The 17,028-nt window shown below is 32.7% G+C and overlaps 1 protein-coding gene across 1 annotated transcript; it reads left to right on the top strand.

The window, feature by feature from the left end:
• The first annotated feature begins 1,839 nt into the window (after positions 1-1,839).
• On the top strand, positions 1,840-16,686 carry LOC127723502 (uncharacterized). The gene is made up of 6 exons (XM_052230179.1): positions 1,840-1,976; positions 9,030-9,085; positions 10,094-10,252; positions 13,598-13,791; positions 14,086-14,414; positions 16,678-16,686. Exons 2-6 carry the CDS (start codon positions 9,057-9,059, stop codon positions 16,684-16,686), a joined length of 720 nt encoding a protein of 239 aa, XP_052086139.1. The 5' UTR covers positions 1,840-1,976; positions 9,030-9,056.
• The last annotated feature ends 342 nt before the right edge of the window (positions 16,687-17,028 follow it).

Raw genomic sequence — 17,028 nt, forward strand, 5'->3', positions numbered from 1 at the left:
TATAAGTTTTTCTCTTTGTCTGATTGTGCCACATTGAGTACATAATTTTTCTGGCTAACTACTAAAATTTCAACCTAGCACTTTTATAATTTGCCTGATGTTAGTACAAATACTATAAGGTTGTTTTTATATAATCAAGATCATGGAAAGGGAAGGGGAGAAGATACCAAGGGCGCAATCAAAATCCCAAGATTGAAGAAAAACAGACAACACAATGGTCAAAACATTGGTGACTCTGATACAACAGGCCACAAAACACTTCACATGAAAACTAAGTTTGAGCAACGTTTTTCCCTCCAAAAAACTGGGTGAACTCGGGTGCTCAAAAAAACTGTCAACAGAGTTTGCACCACAGAGAGTGACATGTTAGTGTTACAATATGTTGATAATTCAGCAGGTAATTGTGTATCAAACATTATCAGATTAGTGAATGTCTCTTGTCTATCCCTAGGACACCACCAAATTGTTAAACCATCTGTAACTGTAAATTCTCGATCCATAAAAAATGATCGAATGTGATTGTTCAAAATGTAGTCAAGATTTTTTCAGGACAAAGGATAGATATGAAACTCTATTAGCATGATGAAAAACAACACTAAAAGCAAAATCATCACAATCCCTTTAGAACAAAGCTCAGAGGGGCCAGTTTGGTGCTCTGTAAGGAAAAGCATTGTTAGCAAATCCATAAATGGCACAGTTATGTTGCCACTATATTTTGTTCAGGAAAAACTTTAAAGTAGACCACATTTTGAACCGGGTTTTCCGGAGGTAAAGGCGGGTTATTAATTTGGTGAGGTACGTCCTGCGGACTAACGAGAGGCTGCCAACAGTTTCCGTGCAATAACTTATAATCTGTTCAATGAAAGCTTTTCAAATTAAAAAATATGATACTGATGACAAAATCAAGGTCATGTTCACTTTTACTGTTCAGGAGTTATGATCCTTGGTAGATTTGAAAATGACACTTTATGTTGTTTCCCCTGCAATTACTTATGAACCATTCAACCAATGCTTTTAAAATTTTGATATGCTGTTAGTGATTAAGACATGTCAGATTTGATAATGACGATTTTCACTTTTATGGTTCAGGAGTTATGGTCCTTGAAAGCTTTGAAAATTACTTTTTATGTTACATAGATAGATTTTAAAATTGCACCTTATATAATTTCCGTATTATAATCTATGAACCGTTGAACCAATGCTCAGGTCGGGCTATTCACCACTGAACACCACTATACTTTCACTAGAGGTTTTTTTTATTCATTTTTGAAATCTTTACTGTTTTGCACTTAAAATTATTTTCACTTTCGGTCTGGTTTTCATAGTAAACTGTTTATTGTGTTGATAAATTTTACATGGCTCGACTCAATTTCCATATATTACTGTTATGATTCAGCAGTTTCGGGCACAACTCAATTGAAAAAGAATTAGGAAAAGTCTGGTAATGTGATTAATATTGAACTTTTAATTGTAAAGGAACCATTTCACAACATTGCACAATGCATTTCCCTTTGATGGAACGAAAGTTAAATATTCTAACTTTTTTTATATAAAATATTAAATATAGTTAGAATTTATTTCAGGTATGCGCATAAGAAAAATGTTTACATAGAAGTTTGTAAAAACGACCAAACAGCAAATATAATATATCTATGAACTGACTGACACCAATGAATAAATAGGAGCAATACAAAAACTAAATAATATATGCTTTCCGCATATTCGTTCGTAAAATATAAATATATTTGACAACTAATAATAACAAGAGATAGAAAGAACCTGAGGAAAGAACTTCCTTGTTGAATGACAATAACTTGCGTCTTTAATAGCCAGGCTAGGTGACATATATGTATTTGATCTGATTGGGATTTCTGAAATTCAAAAGATTCAAACTGAAAGTCGGTGTGACCTATATTCATATTTGACGACGTGTTTTGCGAAAACATGTACTCTGCATTTGTATTCTTGTGTGAATGGTAAGAATTAATTTATTTAAAACTTAACCGAAATAAGTTTTCACTGTAAAATGTCTTGAAATATATTTTTAAGTTTGTAATTTAACAATAGTGAACAATAACTATCTAATTCATGTAATTGTTTACGCCTTTTTTGGTGGTAATATCGAAAGTTCAAAATTTTAAAAAGAGGAAGAGATACTTTCGATTTACTTTTAGAACAATTGATTAATTAATATAACTTATGAGTCAAAGTTATTCAATTCAACTATTATCTAAATCATGTCAATAGTCATTTGAGTTATTTCACTCTCCTTGACATATACATGTGATGCAATGTAGTTATACAAAACGTAAGATGATTCAAATTTGGGAGAATTAGTGCACACAAATCATGTAATATTCTTCAACAAATACGCTACAAAAAAACGTTTGGGCACTAAAAAAGATGGCATGTACATCTCACAACTTGTACTGTTCGTTAGAATATCTTCTGATGACGCCGAATTAAATGAGCACAACCTTGCAAGAATATATACCCATGTTACTTTTAAAGGGTTTCGTAAACCATATATTTTCGAAAACTCTCAAACATTTAACTTTCGTTATCACCATCTTACTTGAAATATATACTGTTTCTTGTAAAAATAGATATTTCTCGCCCTGTTGAGCTACAACAGTTTACTAAAAGAGAAAATATCTTAAAAACATGCGTCAGTCTCAATCACCATCCCCGCCTACATTTTAAAGGCAAATATTTTGTTGTAGATTAAATAAATTAAAATGGTAGGCTGGTCTTTTTGTAAATATGTGTGGAAGGGGGAACTAGCACAATGTTAAACATTTGCGTACTATATATAAGATCCACTAAATAGTACATTCGCAAAATTGTGTTGCTTTCTTATTAAGTGCAAATTTCATTAACATAAATTATTTTCTTCCTGTCTAATCAAGCCTCGTAAACAGGTATGTAACATCGCCATATGCATGATTTTCAACAATATACTATCAGAATGAATGACTTAATACACCTATCTTAGATATGCTTGGAAAACAGTGACAACAGGAACAAATCTGGGTCAAAATAAATATTTCTATAATAACCTTCGTCTTGCATATGAACTAGTGTTATTCTTATCTATTTTGCAACCTTGTACTGTGCTAACCTTAGATAGCAAGATATCCTTTTGAACAAATGTCAGGCTAGCATAGTATAAAATCTAAAACAACTGATACTTGAAGTTGTTATCTATTAAGACAGCACGAATTTATCTAGAAAGCATCTGCATATGATAACGGTTTAAAGTTCATGAACATGTATTTGCTTTAATAGTATAAGGATACCATTCAAACATAAAACAGCATTATCTCTTTTATTAAAAGTTTATTCCAATTAGAGGCAACAGTAGTTTACAGGGAGGCATTGAAAAGATATTAATTGTCGAAATGCGCATTTTGTGCAATAAAAGATGGTAACATGAGCAAGACCGGATGTATCTTCGGGGTAAGCGTGTCCTATTGTGCATGCCTCACTCACTATGTAAATCCACATTAGGTCAAATTGTCACATTGTCTTTTCTAGTGGACAGTTAGTAATAAAAAAGTGTTTAATGATTTTATATGAGAGGTTTTCGGTCTTCCTGTTTTAATTAGAGTTCGGGGGAATAACTCATTTGATAAAGTCTACAAACACAAACTGTAGGTGATGTTATTATTTTTGCAATGTCCTTGAGGCTCAATGATGCAATATAATGACTATAAAATAATTGGAAAATACCCAAATACAATAATAATAAAAAGAAACGTTTTTCTATCACCAAACTCTCTAATACAATCTGTTGAAGGCATTAGGTTTAAAGTTGCTCAGTGTTTGGAAGTAAAACATTATCATTATATATCAGTATTGTGATTACAAATCGGTCGATATCTCGTATGTTTGAATTTTCCGTAAACTTATGTAGAGGGGGAGATCAGAACCCTCGTATTTGAAAAAAAAAGCTTAGATTTGTAAAGGTTTTGCCTTTAAGAGAATATATGCCAATGCAAAAGTAACCTGCAAAACCATACTAATATCTCTTTCATTTTAAATCACGAGTTTTCCTGACAATCCGTTCCTTCATAGTATTATAGATATGGCTTTAGTAAAATCAATATGTTCTGTAACAAGAGCTTATAGAACGCAATTTTTAATCATGGTTCTCCTATTTCGAAACAAGTAGCTGCACCTCTATTTCATGCATTGTTTATCATCGATTTTGTGAACCTCTTTGGAAGATCGTAGAAAATGCTATCTTTGTAAACAAAGTTAAATAATCTTTGTTACTTTTAAGTGTGTTCTTTCTGCAATTGATAAAGGATGAAACAACCTTATCAATGGTTGTTCTTCGGTGAATGTTCTAGCGATTTCCGACATATCAACGGTCCAAATATGCCAAAACCCAATTCAATTCATTTTTCTATACGGTTATTACGACAAAAGAAATAAAAGAAGACCAAAGAGTGATACCGTTTTCGTTGGATTTGTTGAGAACTTACCATTTGATAGATGTGAGGGCTTGATTCTATCATATGATATGATATCTACCCCATATTTTGTCACTCATTCTGCAATACCAACAGAAGCATTTGATGTTAACTTTGTCGACCAGTCCTATCACCCTGCATCAATGATAGTAGTGTCCTGGTGTGCTGTCGTAAATTCCTATAAGGTGTCCGTTGTTTTTCTGCGTTTTACATTTTGTTATGTACTATTATATTATTTATTTATGTAGTTCTCTGTGCTGAGTGTTCTTGCGTTTGTTATTCGGATTTTCGAAGGAAATATCGGTTATTAAATTGGGGATGTATGGCGGGCGGCTGGGCGGGCGGACGGGCGGCTGCCAAACAGTGTCTCTACAATAACATGAACACGCTTTAACATTTTTTTTTCAAATTTACATATGTTGTTTCCTGGGACTTAATGAAGGTCTAGTTCAATTTTCAAGATTTTAGTATTTCTCCTTTTTGAGTTATCGCCATTTTTATTTTAATATCCAAAATTGGGAATTTTTAAATATTTTTCTCTCTTGTTATCATATGATGACTCAGCATAATGTCTTATCTCACAATAAAAATTGGATTGACAGATTTATTTGCAAATTTTCTATTTTCTCAGTGGTGATGATTATGAGCTATATTATTAGACATTTTCAAGTTAATTACATTATTAATTATTAATTAGATATGGGTTATATCTTAGCATATGATAATCATTGGAGTGACAGATTTATTTGAAAATTTTCTGTTTCCTGATCAGATCTGTAGGAAATAAAGTTTGAAATTTACTAGTAGGACTGTATAAATGAAGTTTAAAAATTACTTTTCATTATTAGACATTTCGTAGATAATTAAGTCTCCCTAAACCATAAATATTCCTACCCCACCCCCCTTCAATTTGAGAATGTGCTTTTATCTTGTAAACGGTCGATATCCCCACCCCTAAACCTTATATATTCTTGTATAGGACAAGAAAACAAATCAAAAGAAATATTGGGGGAGTCTCCGGGTTCACCCCACCCTCCTTCGTTTTGAAAATGTGTAAATGGTCAAGATCCCCACCCCGAAGCCATATATATTCTTGTATGGGACAATAAAACAAATCAAATGACATAAAAGGTGAGTCCCCTGGGGTCACACCAACTCCCTCCTGTTTGAGAACTTGCAAACGGTCGAGATCCCCATCACTAAACCATATATATTCTTGTATGGGACAATAAAACAAATCAAATGAAATATAGGGGAAGTCCATTGGGGTAACCCCAACCCCCCTTCTTTTTGAAAACTTGTAAACGGTCAAGATCCCTACCCTGAAACCATATATATTCTGGTATGGGAAAATAAAACGAATCAAATGAAATAAAAGGCGAGTCCCCTGGGGTCACCCCCAACCCCCTCCTGTTTTAGAACTTGTAAACGGTCGAGATCCCCACCCCTAAACCATATATATTCTTGAATGAGACAATAACACAAATCAAAAGAAATATAGGGGATACCAGGGGGGTCACCCCCACCCTCCTTCTTTTTGAAAATGTGTAAATGGTCAAGATCCCCACCCCGAAACCATATTTATTCTTGTATGGGACAATAAAACAAATCAAATGACATAAAAGGCGAGTCCCCTGGGGTCACACCCACTCCCTCTTGTTTGATAACTTGTAAACGGTCGAGATCCCCACCCTTAAACCATATATATTCTTGTATGGGACAATAAAACAAATCAAATGAAATATAGGGGAAGTCCATGGGGGTAACCCCCATCCCCCTTCTTTTTTATAATTTGTAAACGGTCGAGATCCCAACCCGTAAACAATATATATTCTTTAATGAGACAATAAAACAAATCAAATGAAAAAGAGGAGAAGTCCCCTAGGGTAACCCTCACCCCCCTTCTTTTTGAAAACTTGTAAACGGTCAAGATCCCCACCCCAAAACCATATATATTCTTGTATGGGACAATAAAACAAATCAAATGAAATATAAGGCGAGTCCCCTGGGGTCACCCCACCCCCTCCTGTTTGAGAACTTGTAAACGGTCGAGATCCCCACCCCTAAACCATATATATTCTTGTATGGGACAACAAAACAAATCAAATGAAATAAAAGGCAAGTTCCCTGGGGTCACCCCCACCCCCTCCTGTTTGATAACTTGTAAACGGTCGAGATCTCCATCTCTAAACCAAATATAGTCTTGAATGGGACAATAAAACAAATCAAATGAAATTGAGGAGGTCCCCTGGGGTAACCCCCATCCCCCTTCTTTTTGAAAACTTGTAAACAGTCAACATCCCCATCCCGAAACCATATATATTCTTGTATGGGACAATAAAACAAATCAAATGAAAGAAAAGGCGAGTCCCTTGGGGTTACCACCACCCCCTCCTGTTTGAGAACTTGTAAACGGTCGATATCCCCACCCCTAAATCATATATATTCTTGTATGGGATAATAAAACAAACCAAATGAAATATAGGGCGAGTCCCCTGGGGTCACCCCCACTCCCCGCTCCTGTTTGAGAACTTGTAAACGGATGAGATCCCCACCCCATAACCATATATATTCTTGTTTGGGACAAAAAAACAAATCATATGAAATAAAGGGTGAGTCCCCTGGGGATCACACACCTCCCCCCTTTTGAGAACTTGTAAACGGTCGAGATCCCCACCCCTAAACCATATATATTCTTGTATGGGACAAAAAAACAAATCATATGAAATAATGAGTCCCCTGGGGATCACACACCTCCCCCCTTTTGAGAACTTGTAAACGGTCGAGATCCCCACCGCTAAACCAAATATATTCCTGTTCGTAATTTCAAGAAGATTTGAATGACATACAGTGTCAATCCATAGGCGTCACTTATGCATATCACAAACCGATTTGTACTGGACTTTGACCAATGTCAGGCGACCATGGGAATGACGAATTATTGGCGCTTTGTTTAGGGGACTTCGTAACAGCATCCTGTTACAATTATTTCTTGTTACTGATAAGTTTTATAGATTTTGAAAAGACATTGTATTAATGTTAAATAAAATTTTGGATTTTTTTCTTCTTTTTGAATTTTGTGGCAAGTTTGTTTGCTATTCTGTAAAAACTAATTTTCTGAATGCCATATATTTTTTTTTTTATGAAGTGAACTCCTTTAAAAACTAAGCTTTTATTGTTTATTAATAAACATATATTTAGATTTCTGATTTTGGGCCCAGTTTTCAAGTTGGTCCAAATCGGGGTCCAAAATTAAACTGTGTTTGATTTCAACATAAATTGAATATATATAGGGTTCTTTGAAATGCTTAATCTAAACCTGTATTTCTTTTTATTATTAATAAGATAATACCACATTGAGGTCCAAAGGGTCCTAAATTAAACTTTTGTTTAATTTCATCAAAAATTGAATTCTTTGGTTCTTTGATATGCTGATTCTAACAATGTTTGAGTGTTAAATCATATCTAATTTTAGAGAACTTAGTCATTACTGGTTGTTGTTATTATTATTTTATTGATTATAATTTGAAAAATTGCATCATATCTTATTTTAGAGAACTATTTATCCAGTTTGAGTTATTTTCTTTGCACAGAAAATATTATGGATAAAATTAACCTGTGTTTCATTTCAACAAAGACTAAATATATATAGGGTTCTTTCAAATGCTGAATCTAAACCTGTATTTAAATATTAGATTTTTTGGCCCAGTTTTCAAGTTGGTTCAAATCAGGGTCCAAAATTAAACTTTGTTTGATTCAACAAAAATTGAATTTATGGGGTTCTTTGAAATGCTGAATCTAACCATGTATTGAGAGATTTTGGATTGTGGGCTCCTTTATCAAATTGGTCCACATTGAGGTCCAAAGGGTCCTAAATTAAACTTTTGTCTAATTTCATCAAAAATTGAATTATTGGGGTTCTTTGATATGCTGATTCTAATATTTACTTAGATTTTGGATATTGGACCATAATAGGTATTTAAACGTCCAATTTCAAATATTTGATTTCTTTGACCACATTCATTTTGTGTCACAAACTTATGCTCTGTCAAATATTCAATCACAATCCAAATTCAGAGCTGTTTTAAGCTTAAATGTAGTGTCCATACTTGCTCAACTGTTCAGGGTTCGACCTCTGCAGGAAAGTCCTGTTTGCTGTCACTCTGATAGCCTCTTGTTTTTACTGTATTCCTGAAACGTAGTTTTGTCATTTTAGCGGTATTTTTAACATTGCCATATAAACGTGAGGTTTGGCTAGCCAAAAATTTAGATTTAACTCACCATTTTTATCTTAAAATGTCCTGTACCAAGTCAGGAATATGGCAGTTGTTATCTACAGTCCGTTTCTATATATGTATGTTGGCATTTTCTTTTGTTGTAGTTCAGTGTTTCTGTTGTTCCGTTGTTTTCCTCTTATAGTTGATGTGATTCCTCGGTTTTAGTTTGATAACCGGATTTATTTTTGCTTAATCGAATTATGACTATTGAACAGCGTAATGCTACTGTTGCCTTTATAGACCATGATATTTTAAAGGTTTCTAATTTTTTCAGAGAGAGTAAAACATACTTTTCAACTTTATGATGGCAGAAGAACATGTGTATAAAAGGTAATATATTCGAAATAAACTGTTTACGAAAGCAATTGTTTAATAATGGTCAAGGAATATGAACAACAGGAGATGTAAGGTATATGTGACCATACGTCAGTGAAACAGGAATACAACGACACAAAGAACAAAATTACATCTATAGACCAACATTCCGTATTCAATCTTATAAAGTGTATATACAAAAAAAAAAAACCTCTAATTATAGCAACAAAAGATTATCAGTTTCTGTCAACAATAAAGGAGAGCACATTACGATATGTCCAAGACAACCATTGACAAGATTGCGGACTTTCGACAGTATGGCCCGTGTTTATTGTGTATCCGTTTAGTTCTAAGAAATATATGAAAATCGCTATTTTTTATGGCAAAAACGTTGTTACTTTCCGTTTCGTTTGTCCGATTTCTTGTTCCTTCTCGTACTGTTAAAAGTACCACTAAAGGAAATATATTCCACTAAGTATGCAAAATGATAACATAATTGTAGTACGCCAGACGCGTTTGATCTACATGAATCTCATTTGTGGTGCTCAAACAGTTTGAAGTCCAAATCCATAACAAAGCAAACTATTTCCATAAGTTATGAAGGGTTATTGGATTGAATTATATTTAGATGGGCTAGAAGAGTTAATGATACATGTAGTTATTTGACTCGTTGTTATACAATTGACTATAATTTGGTAGAATACTTTTCATCTCAATTTGATTTATTTAGTTTACACAAATCTCACAACGTATTTCATGCATTCAAAATTTATGACGGCACACTCGACCTCGGATGAGTCGAACTTCAGATAAATCGAATGCTTTTGTCCGGTCTCTTCGAATTCGACTAAGCGAGGTTCGACTGTAGTTATTTGACTCGTTGTTATACAATTTAATATAATTTGGTAATCTACTTTTCATTTCGAGTTTTTTTTATTGAGATTCGGATTATTTCTTTATCTTTTACTACTACTTCATAATAATTCATGATGCAAATTTTTAAGTTGTTTTTACAATTTACAGTGACACAGGATATGAGAATGCAGTAAGGAAGGATTATACTGATGTTGATTACTGTATGCATGTTATTGTGGCTCCGACAATTCTAATTGATTCCAAAATAGACAAAGTATTAGTGAAATTTTTAGGAAGTGACGATTCCAATCAGTTGAATTGTAAAAGGTAAATTATATACAGAAAGATGAAAATAAACATAATTTTATGCGTTTTTGCATATCATGTCATCTTTACTCATCGATTTCTTTGGCACCTGAACTTATGTTATGTCAACAGAATCAGTATATTTCTTTTAATCAAACTTGAATAAATAAAGATGCAGTTTATTCCTTAATGGATAGAATCTCAGCGACATAACAAACTAAAAGACACATAGAGGTCAACCAAAAGTCTTCAACAATTGACAGGTTTAATTTATTAACCTTTGTTTACTATATGTCAAGATCTAAATAATTCTAAGTCTAAAAAGATAATACTAAAATAACAAACTCCAAGGCAAATTAAAAAAGGGCAAGTCCATAAAACTAACAAAATCAAACGCTATCAATCAAAAGGTTCTTGAACAAATTAAATAGACGTCGCACGATACTGGTGTCACTTACCGTAACACGATTACGCCGTTTAATTTCTTAGTAACGTTGAGAACAAATTTAGATTTTCTGGAGAACATTTGTTTGCGTTTCTTTTTCTTAACAAAGAAATTGTATAATATTTGAATTAGGGTGAGTTTTTTCACAGGCTTTTGATTATGATCTACATGTAATCATTGAGACTTTCAAGTGTCTTAACGTTATGATTCTGGTAAAAAAAATGTCATTGGTTGCTTTAATTTAGGAACAGATAAAATCAACAGATGCAGCAGGTATAATGTCATTTTTACTTGTTATAAGTTTGCATTTAAGGTAAACTCGTCGGTAAACACGGAAACTAAAGAACCGACAGACACTCGGGATTTCAACGATGGAGCTGCTACTTCTATTTGTTCATCTTCCTGATCAAATTCATTGCTTACCGGCCTTCCCATCGTAGGAATACGAATTATACAAACTTTGAATTGATTTAAGCACACTCCGCGGTTGTTTCGACACAAACATCACATGTAAAACATGAAAATGGTCTTACAAGTGGAGTCATTGTTTTAATTTTCCTGAACTTAGGAAGTGTTTTGTAAGTCATGTATTTGTATTAACACCATTGCGTTATGTATACTGGTATAATAGTATTCACGTGTCTTGACGTTCAAAACGTTAAAAATGAGCACGGGGGATCGGACACAACTGTTTATTGATATCTGTTTTATTCTGTAGCGCACTATCAACATACATGTACTAATACTTACTTGAGCATTTGTATTTTTCAAATCTTGTGCAAATGTGAATCATAAATCTTGTTGAATGAAGTTTCTGGCACTCGGAATATACATGTAATGCATCAACGTACATTTTGTGTTAAGGGGACAATTCTTTGGACATCTATATATTTTTCATACAAATTTCGTAACACGAGTTTCGTTTCAATTTTCAAAGTGAGAATATGTGCAGTAAATGTACATTTTTGTGGTATAAAACATCATACTTGCGAGAATTTTCTGAATAGCAATTTTATCTTTAAATCTGATATAACTTTATGTTTCACAACATTAACTCATACGGGACACATTGCATGCGTCATCTGATTCCCATATTTTTAGACTCAAACTGCTTTTGAAGGGAAAACGAATATTGTGTTATCAAGGTGTTTTGACATCTATGAACGGGGGAAAAAATAAGCAGTTTTGCAGAAAAAAGAATCCACTACACTTGTTTTATGTTTAACAGCATAATGCAAAATTCGTAACACGAGTTTCGTTATAATTTTCAGAGTGACAAAAAGTGCAGTAAATGTACATTTTTGTGGTATAAAAAATCATACTTGCGAGAATGTTCTGAATAGCAATTTTATCTTTAAATCTGATATAATTTTATATTTCACAACATTAACTCATACGGGACACACTTCACGCAGGACAAGACACAAAATTTTTCGAGCTTTGGACTATTATTTCTCATTAATTTATCATTGCACTACATAATGCCTGTAATATTTGAGTAAGAGAATAAAATAAGCCTGCTTTTGATATATCGAATGTTAGCAGTAAATTTTTATATTGATACTGAAATATGTTTTAGAATAAGAAGAGCATGTTTTTTTTCGAAGTAACACAAGTATCTTGTGACGTCTGTAAACAAAAACTATTCAGGATCTGTCATCAACATCAAATTTTGCAAATAAAAAAAACATACGACAATTAACGACGATATTCCTTATTTTGGATCGCAGATGAATAAAGTTTTTAAGATATCAACTATTTAAACTCGATCATAGGATTAGCATAACATAAATAAAAATATGCAATAATTAGATAAGTGTTAGGTTGTTTTCACGAAAGTTTCCTAAACCACATGCTGAAGTGAATAACCAAACTGAAAAATCTTATTAATTTATCTAATAAGTATTAATATATCAGATAATCGTACAAGCCCGAAATATTAAATAAAAAAAAATCATTAAAATGAACGAAGAACCCCAAAAAAGTACGGAAAAAATTACTCAAACACAATATCAAAAGCAGACTGAATGTTTTTATCTTGCGAAGCACTCCGTAGAAACGTTACACTTTATTTTACTATTAATTTCTAATAAGCTATTACGAAATTATAAATTAAGTAGAAGGGCGCTTTTTATACATTTGAACAACTTACAAAATTCAGTTTCAACATGAAATTACGTAAAATGTACGATTCATTACACCTATTTTTAACATATAAACGTATTCTGGTATAGATTCCTTTATTGACACATTCCCCATTTCCATTCTCAATTTTATTATCCTTTATTGTACCATTACTATTTATAAAAGAGAAACATGTTCCGATGATTTTAAAGTCTTTCTTTTAGATACTTTTCCATAGATAATTATGACTTGAAACGTTATAGGGCCTCAAAATCAAAAAAAGACCTTCAGAGAATAGTCAGAAGATCCACTCTCTCTGAGTGCAATTGTTCTAAGAAAATGTTAATTTTTAGGTAACATAGAATTTATCACAAACTCGACTATTATTCTGAAGTTATAGAAGGTGTGATAGAAAAAAATCGTTTTTCATTCTTTTCCAAGCCAAAATCAATTAGATTCAGATTGACGTTTTCCAAACAAATGAAATCTTTTAATTAACCTATTTAGTTTCACAATAATTCAAGTATGAATGTATAATTAAACATACAATTCAACAAAGCGAAATTAAGAATGAAAAGAAGAAACGAAGGACGCTTTTGGAGGTTGAAATTTGTCATTTACTCTGCATGAGTCGTTTGATTGTTATTAAACTGTTTCTTTTATAACTTACACATTACATTAATCTTATTTAAAATTAGATAATAATAATGAAAACAATATTTGAAATAAACCGTATGAATACATAGTGAAATGCAAATGATGAAATATTTTAATAATAGTTTTTTGATTTTTAACAGGGAATTTGAGGATGGTTTTGTAGAGTATGAAGGCGTTTTAAGAGCAAAAAAGGGGGAGCTTATCTTCTATAACTACTATGTTCTAATAAATGGGTCTGAAGAAGTGAAAGAATTCATCTATAGGCAAGGAAAAGGAAAAAAAGTGAAAGGATTATGGCATCGAACAATGGGTAGCAAAAATGTACAAGAAAGGGGTAATTCATATGAATACTAACCATCCAACTGGTGGACCTTATGATGTTACAAAACAGTATTTTGTCAGGTTTTGATAAGATTATGGAAATCTAATATGGGTTGTTTTCATTTTTGCAATAGTGGACAAACTATTAAATCCTTGTTTAATTGTATAATTATTATCTAACATAAAGTGTTACTGTTAAAATATTATAATCAAACATTTTTTGTGTTGAACGTGTTTTATTTTACAACATAGTGGTCTAAATAGTATCGTTCTGGTAAGCCATATTTACTTTTAACTGCTATTTTAGATGTGTATCACATATATGATGGTGTTGTACAAGGAGAACCATTAGACGAAGAAGACAAAGATAAAAATGTATTGTCCAAATGGATACACAAAGGCCTTAAGAAAGTTTCAAAATGGATGGGAAATGATGAATATCAAAAGATGTTACTTACGGATGCTGAACTAGCCATGATGGAGTTTATAGGTGGTCTGCTCACAGATATAAATAATATCAATGGAGAGGAATTGATTCAACGTTTTTCGGATATTGTCCAGGGTCTAAGAAAGTGCTATTACATGAAAGAAAAATTGTGGTCATCAGATGATGATTTCAATAAAACAATTGCACAGGTATTTTTCATTTTAAGACTTCAAGCATGAAAATAATTGATCAAATAAGTAAAAATTCTGTAGAAGTCTACTTCTTGTTAAGCACATGATCAAAATGGTATCCCTTCCCAGTTATTCGAGCTCCTTTAATTAAAATAAGAACGCATTTACACATATTATTTATAAGGCATACACACAATAACCATTGCTTTTTTGTACTGACAACCATATTCTTTCATTCATAATCATTATGAACTTTGTATGTTACCCGAAGGATTATGACAATTCTGTGTCACCAAAACCGTAAAAACAAGCAAAACAATGTTAAAGAGGCATTAAATAAAGGCAATAGTAGCATACCGCTGTTCAATAGTCATAATTCGATTAAGCAAAAACAAATCCGGGTAACAAACTTAAACCGAGGGATTAGCTACGAGATAAAACTAATAATGAAATATGATTTTTTTTGTTCAATCGTTAATGAAAGTGAAATAGTGAAATAATTATTCGCTTTTAGCAGCCAATTTAATTCATTTTTGGCAAAATAAGCTATGAAACATCGCTGATGAATTATTCACTTGCAAGTGAATGATTCGACTTCATTTTATCCGTATTCATGTGACCTTCAATTTAACCCCTTATCTGGAGATGGGTTACGCATGCATTCGGCTATTAAAAGGAAAAGATTGTCAACATTGAAAGTGAAACAAGGATGAACCATTTGGTTGACCGATTCGATCTAAAAAAATCATTCTTATACAGGTAAAAACAATGATAGACATACTTCTTAACCTACAATATGAAATCAAACAGACCTAGAAATCCAATTGCACGTGGTCGCGATTTATTTATATTCATATGTATGTCTATATCAGGTTATATGACCGTTGGCAGTCTTCGGAGTTCATCTCGATGGTTAATTAGATGACGTCCAGACAAAAATACAAACGAAATATTGATATATATTATTGAGTCCATGCATTGTTAATTGTTTATTTTAGACTTTTAGTAGTTTGGATATGCGTTTTAATATGTTATAAATCAAATATGAGAATTTGAGTCAAATCGGTGAGCTCGAATTTGACAGCTAATGCCCCTTTAAACAATATTATGCCGTTTCAAAGAATACTTGCGGTCTCTTAAAGCAAGTTTAAAAATAAGAATTATATTTCATTTATTTGGTGTACTCAAGAGCTTTTCTGGATTTACCTAAATTAGGAACACTCAAAACCAAAAATTTACAAGCCAATGATATTAATAGTTGAAAACATAATATGCTGTATGACCAAAACGGACGTTAGTTGGAACGTTAATTACTTGACAATTTCTAAACTTATGAACATTGAATTTTGAAAATGTATGTTATGAATCATTTCAGTACCGACGTACTGACTACTTAATTTTAGTACTTAACGTATTTCAAGTAAACGTATAAATACGTTCATATGTGATAAGTTATATTTTTGAAGGGTGAGGAGAACAGCTGATAATGTACGAGATAAATTAGCCTGATAAAATATGTCTGGGCGGACGCAAATTACTAGTATAAAAGGTCCATGGTTACAGAATTTACTAGTATTTTCAGTCCGATGTCAGTAATTTTTGTGCCCAGACTAATTTTCCTAGGAAATCATTTCCACGTCATTAATATTCCTAGGTAAAAACGTTCATGTCCTTTATCTTAATAGGAAAATGTGTAATAAAGAACGCATCTACATGCAAACAATGGAATTTTTTTTGTTATTTTTAATATTGTTTAATAAAATTGAGAATGGAAACGGGGAATGCGTCAAATGGGTCCTCAACACAGCGTGCAAATCGCGCACCCGGAGGCGGGCTTCAACCTGTCTCTAATAGTTGTTGATTAATCTTTAATAAGATATATGTCCCTAGGTCATCAATGACTGTGTGTATAAAACCTGAGTTGGTGATACATGTACTATCGGACATGAAAGGTGCACCAGAAATGGCATCAATCCAACGGTTATTAAACTCACCACAGATACCGGGCTTATAATTGAATACACCAGGCAATTCGTCTTCATCAAATTCATTTGTGCTGCACGAATTAAAATGGTTTTGAAAAACAAATCTGATACGCAAAAACAAATCCGAAAACAAGTGTGCCAAACATGGATAAGACCACAAGCAAGATATTGTAAGTGTGGATCTGACTTTTTTTCAGAAGAATATACAATGTGTAATCATGGAAGTCGTCTGCCTATACTCATCTGTGGATTTAATTATGTTCTTAAAGCAATTTGAAATGTTCTTAATTTTTCAGGAGTTTTGAAATATGTGACTGATATAGTTTTTATGTGTGAATGATGGATGAGCAAAGCATATTTTCGCGCGCCTCTCTAATCTTTATGTTGTGTTGTCTACTTTATGCTATATCTAGTGATTGAAATATTGTAGAAGCTCAAAACGAATTTAGTGTCATTGATAAACAGGATCATGGAACCCCCCAAAAATAGTGACAACGTTGTTAATTCTGGGATAACAACTGCCTTGTCCATAGTATACCTGAAAGAACAATATGACATTACATTTGATATCACAGACTTGTCTCATCTATGTAAAGCCCTTCTTCCTAATTTGGATACAGCACAAAGACATAGCGAAGTCTTGGAAG

This window comes from Mytilus californianus, unplaced genomic scaffold, assembly GCF_021869535.1.
Source record: "Mytilus californianus isolate M0D057914Y unplaced genomic scaffold, xbMytCali1.0.p SCAF_1, whole genome shotgun sequence".
Classification (NCBI taxonomy): domain Eukaryota; kingdom Metazoa; phylum Mollusca; class Bivalvia; order Mytilida; family Mytilidae; genus Mytilus; species Mytilus californianus.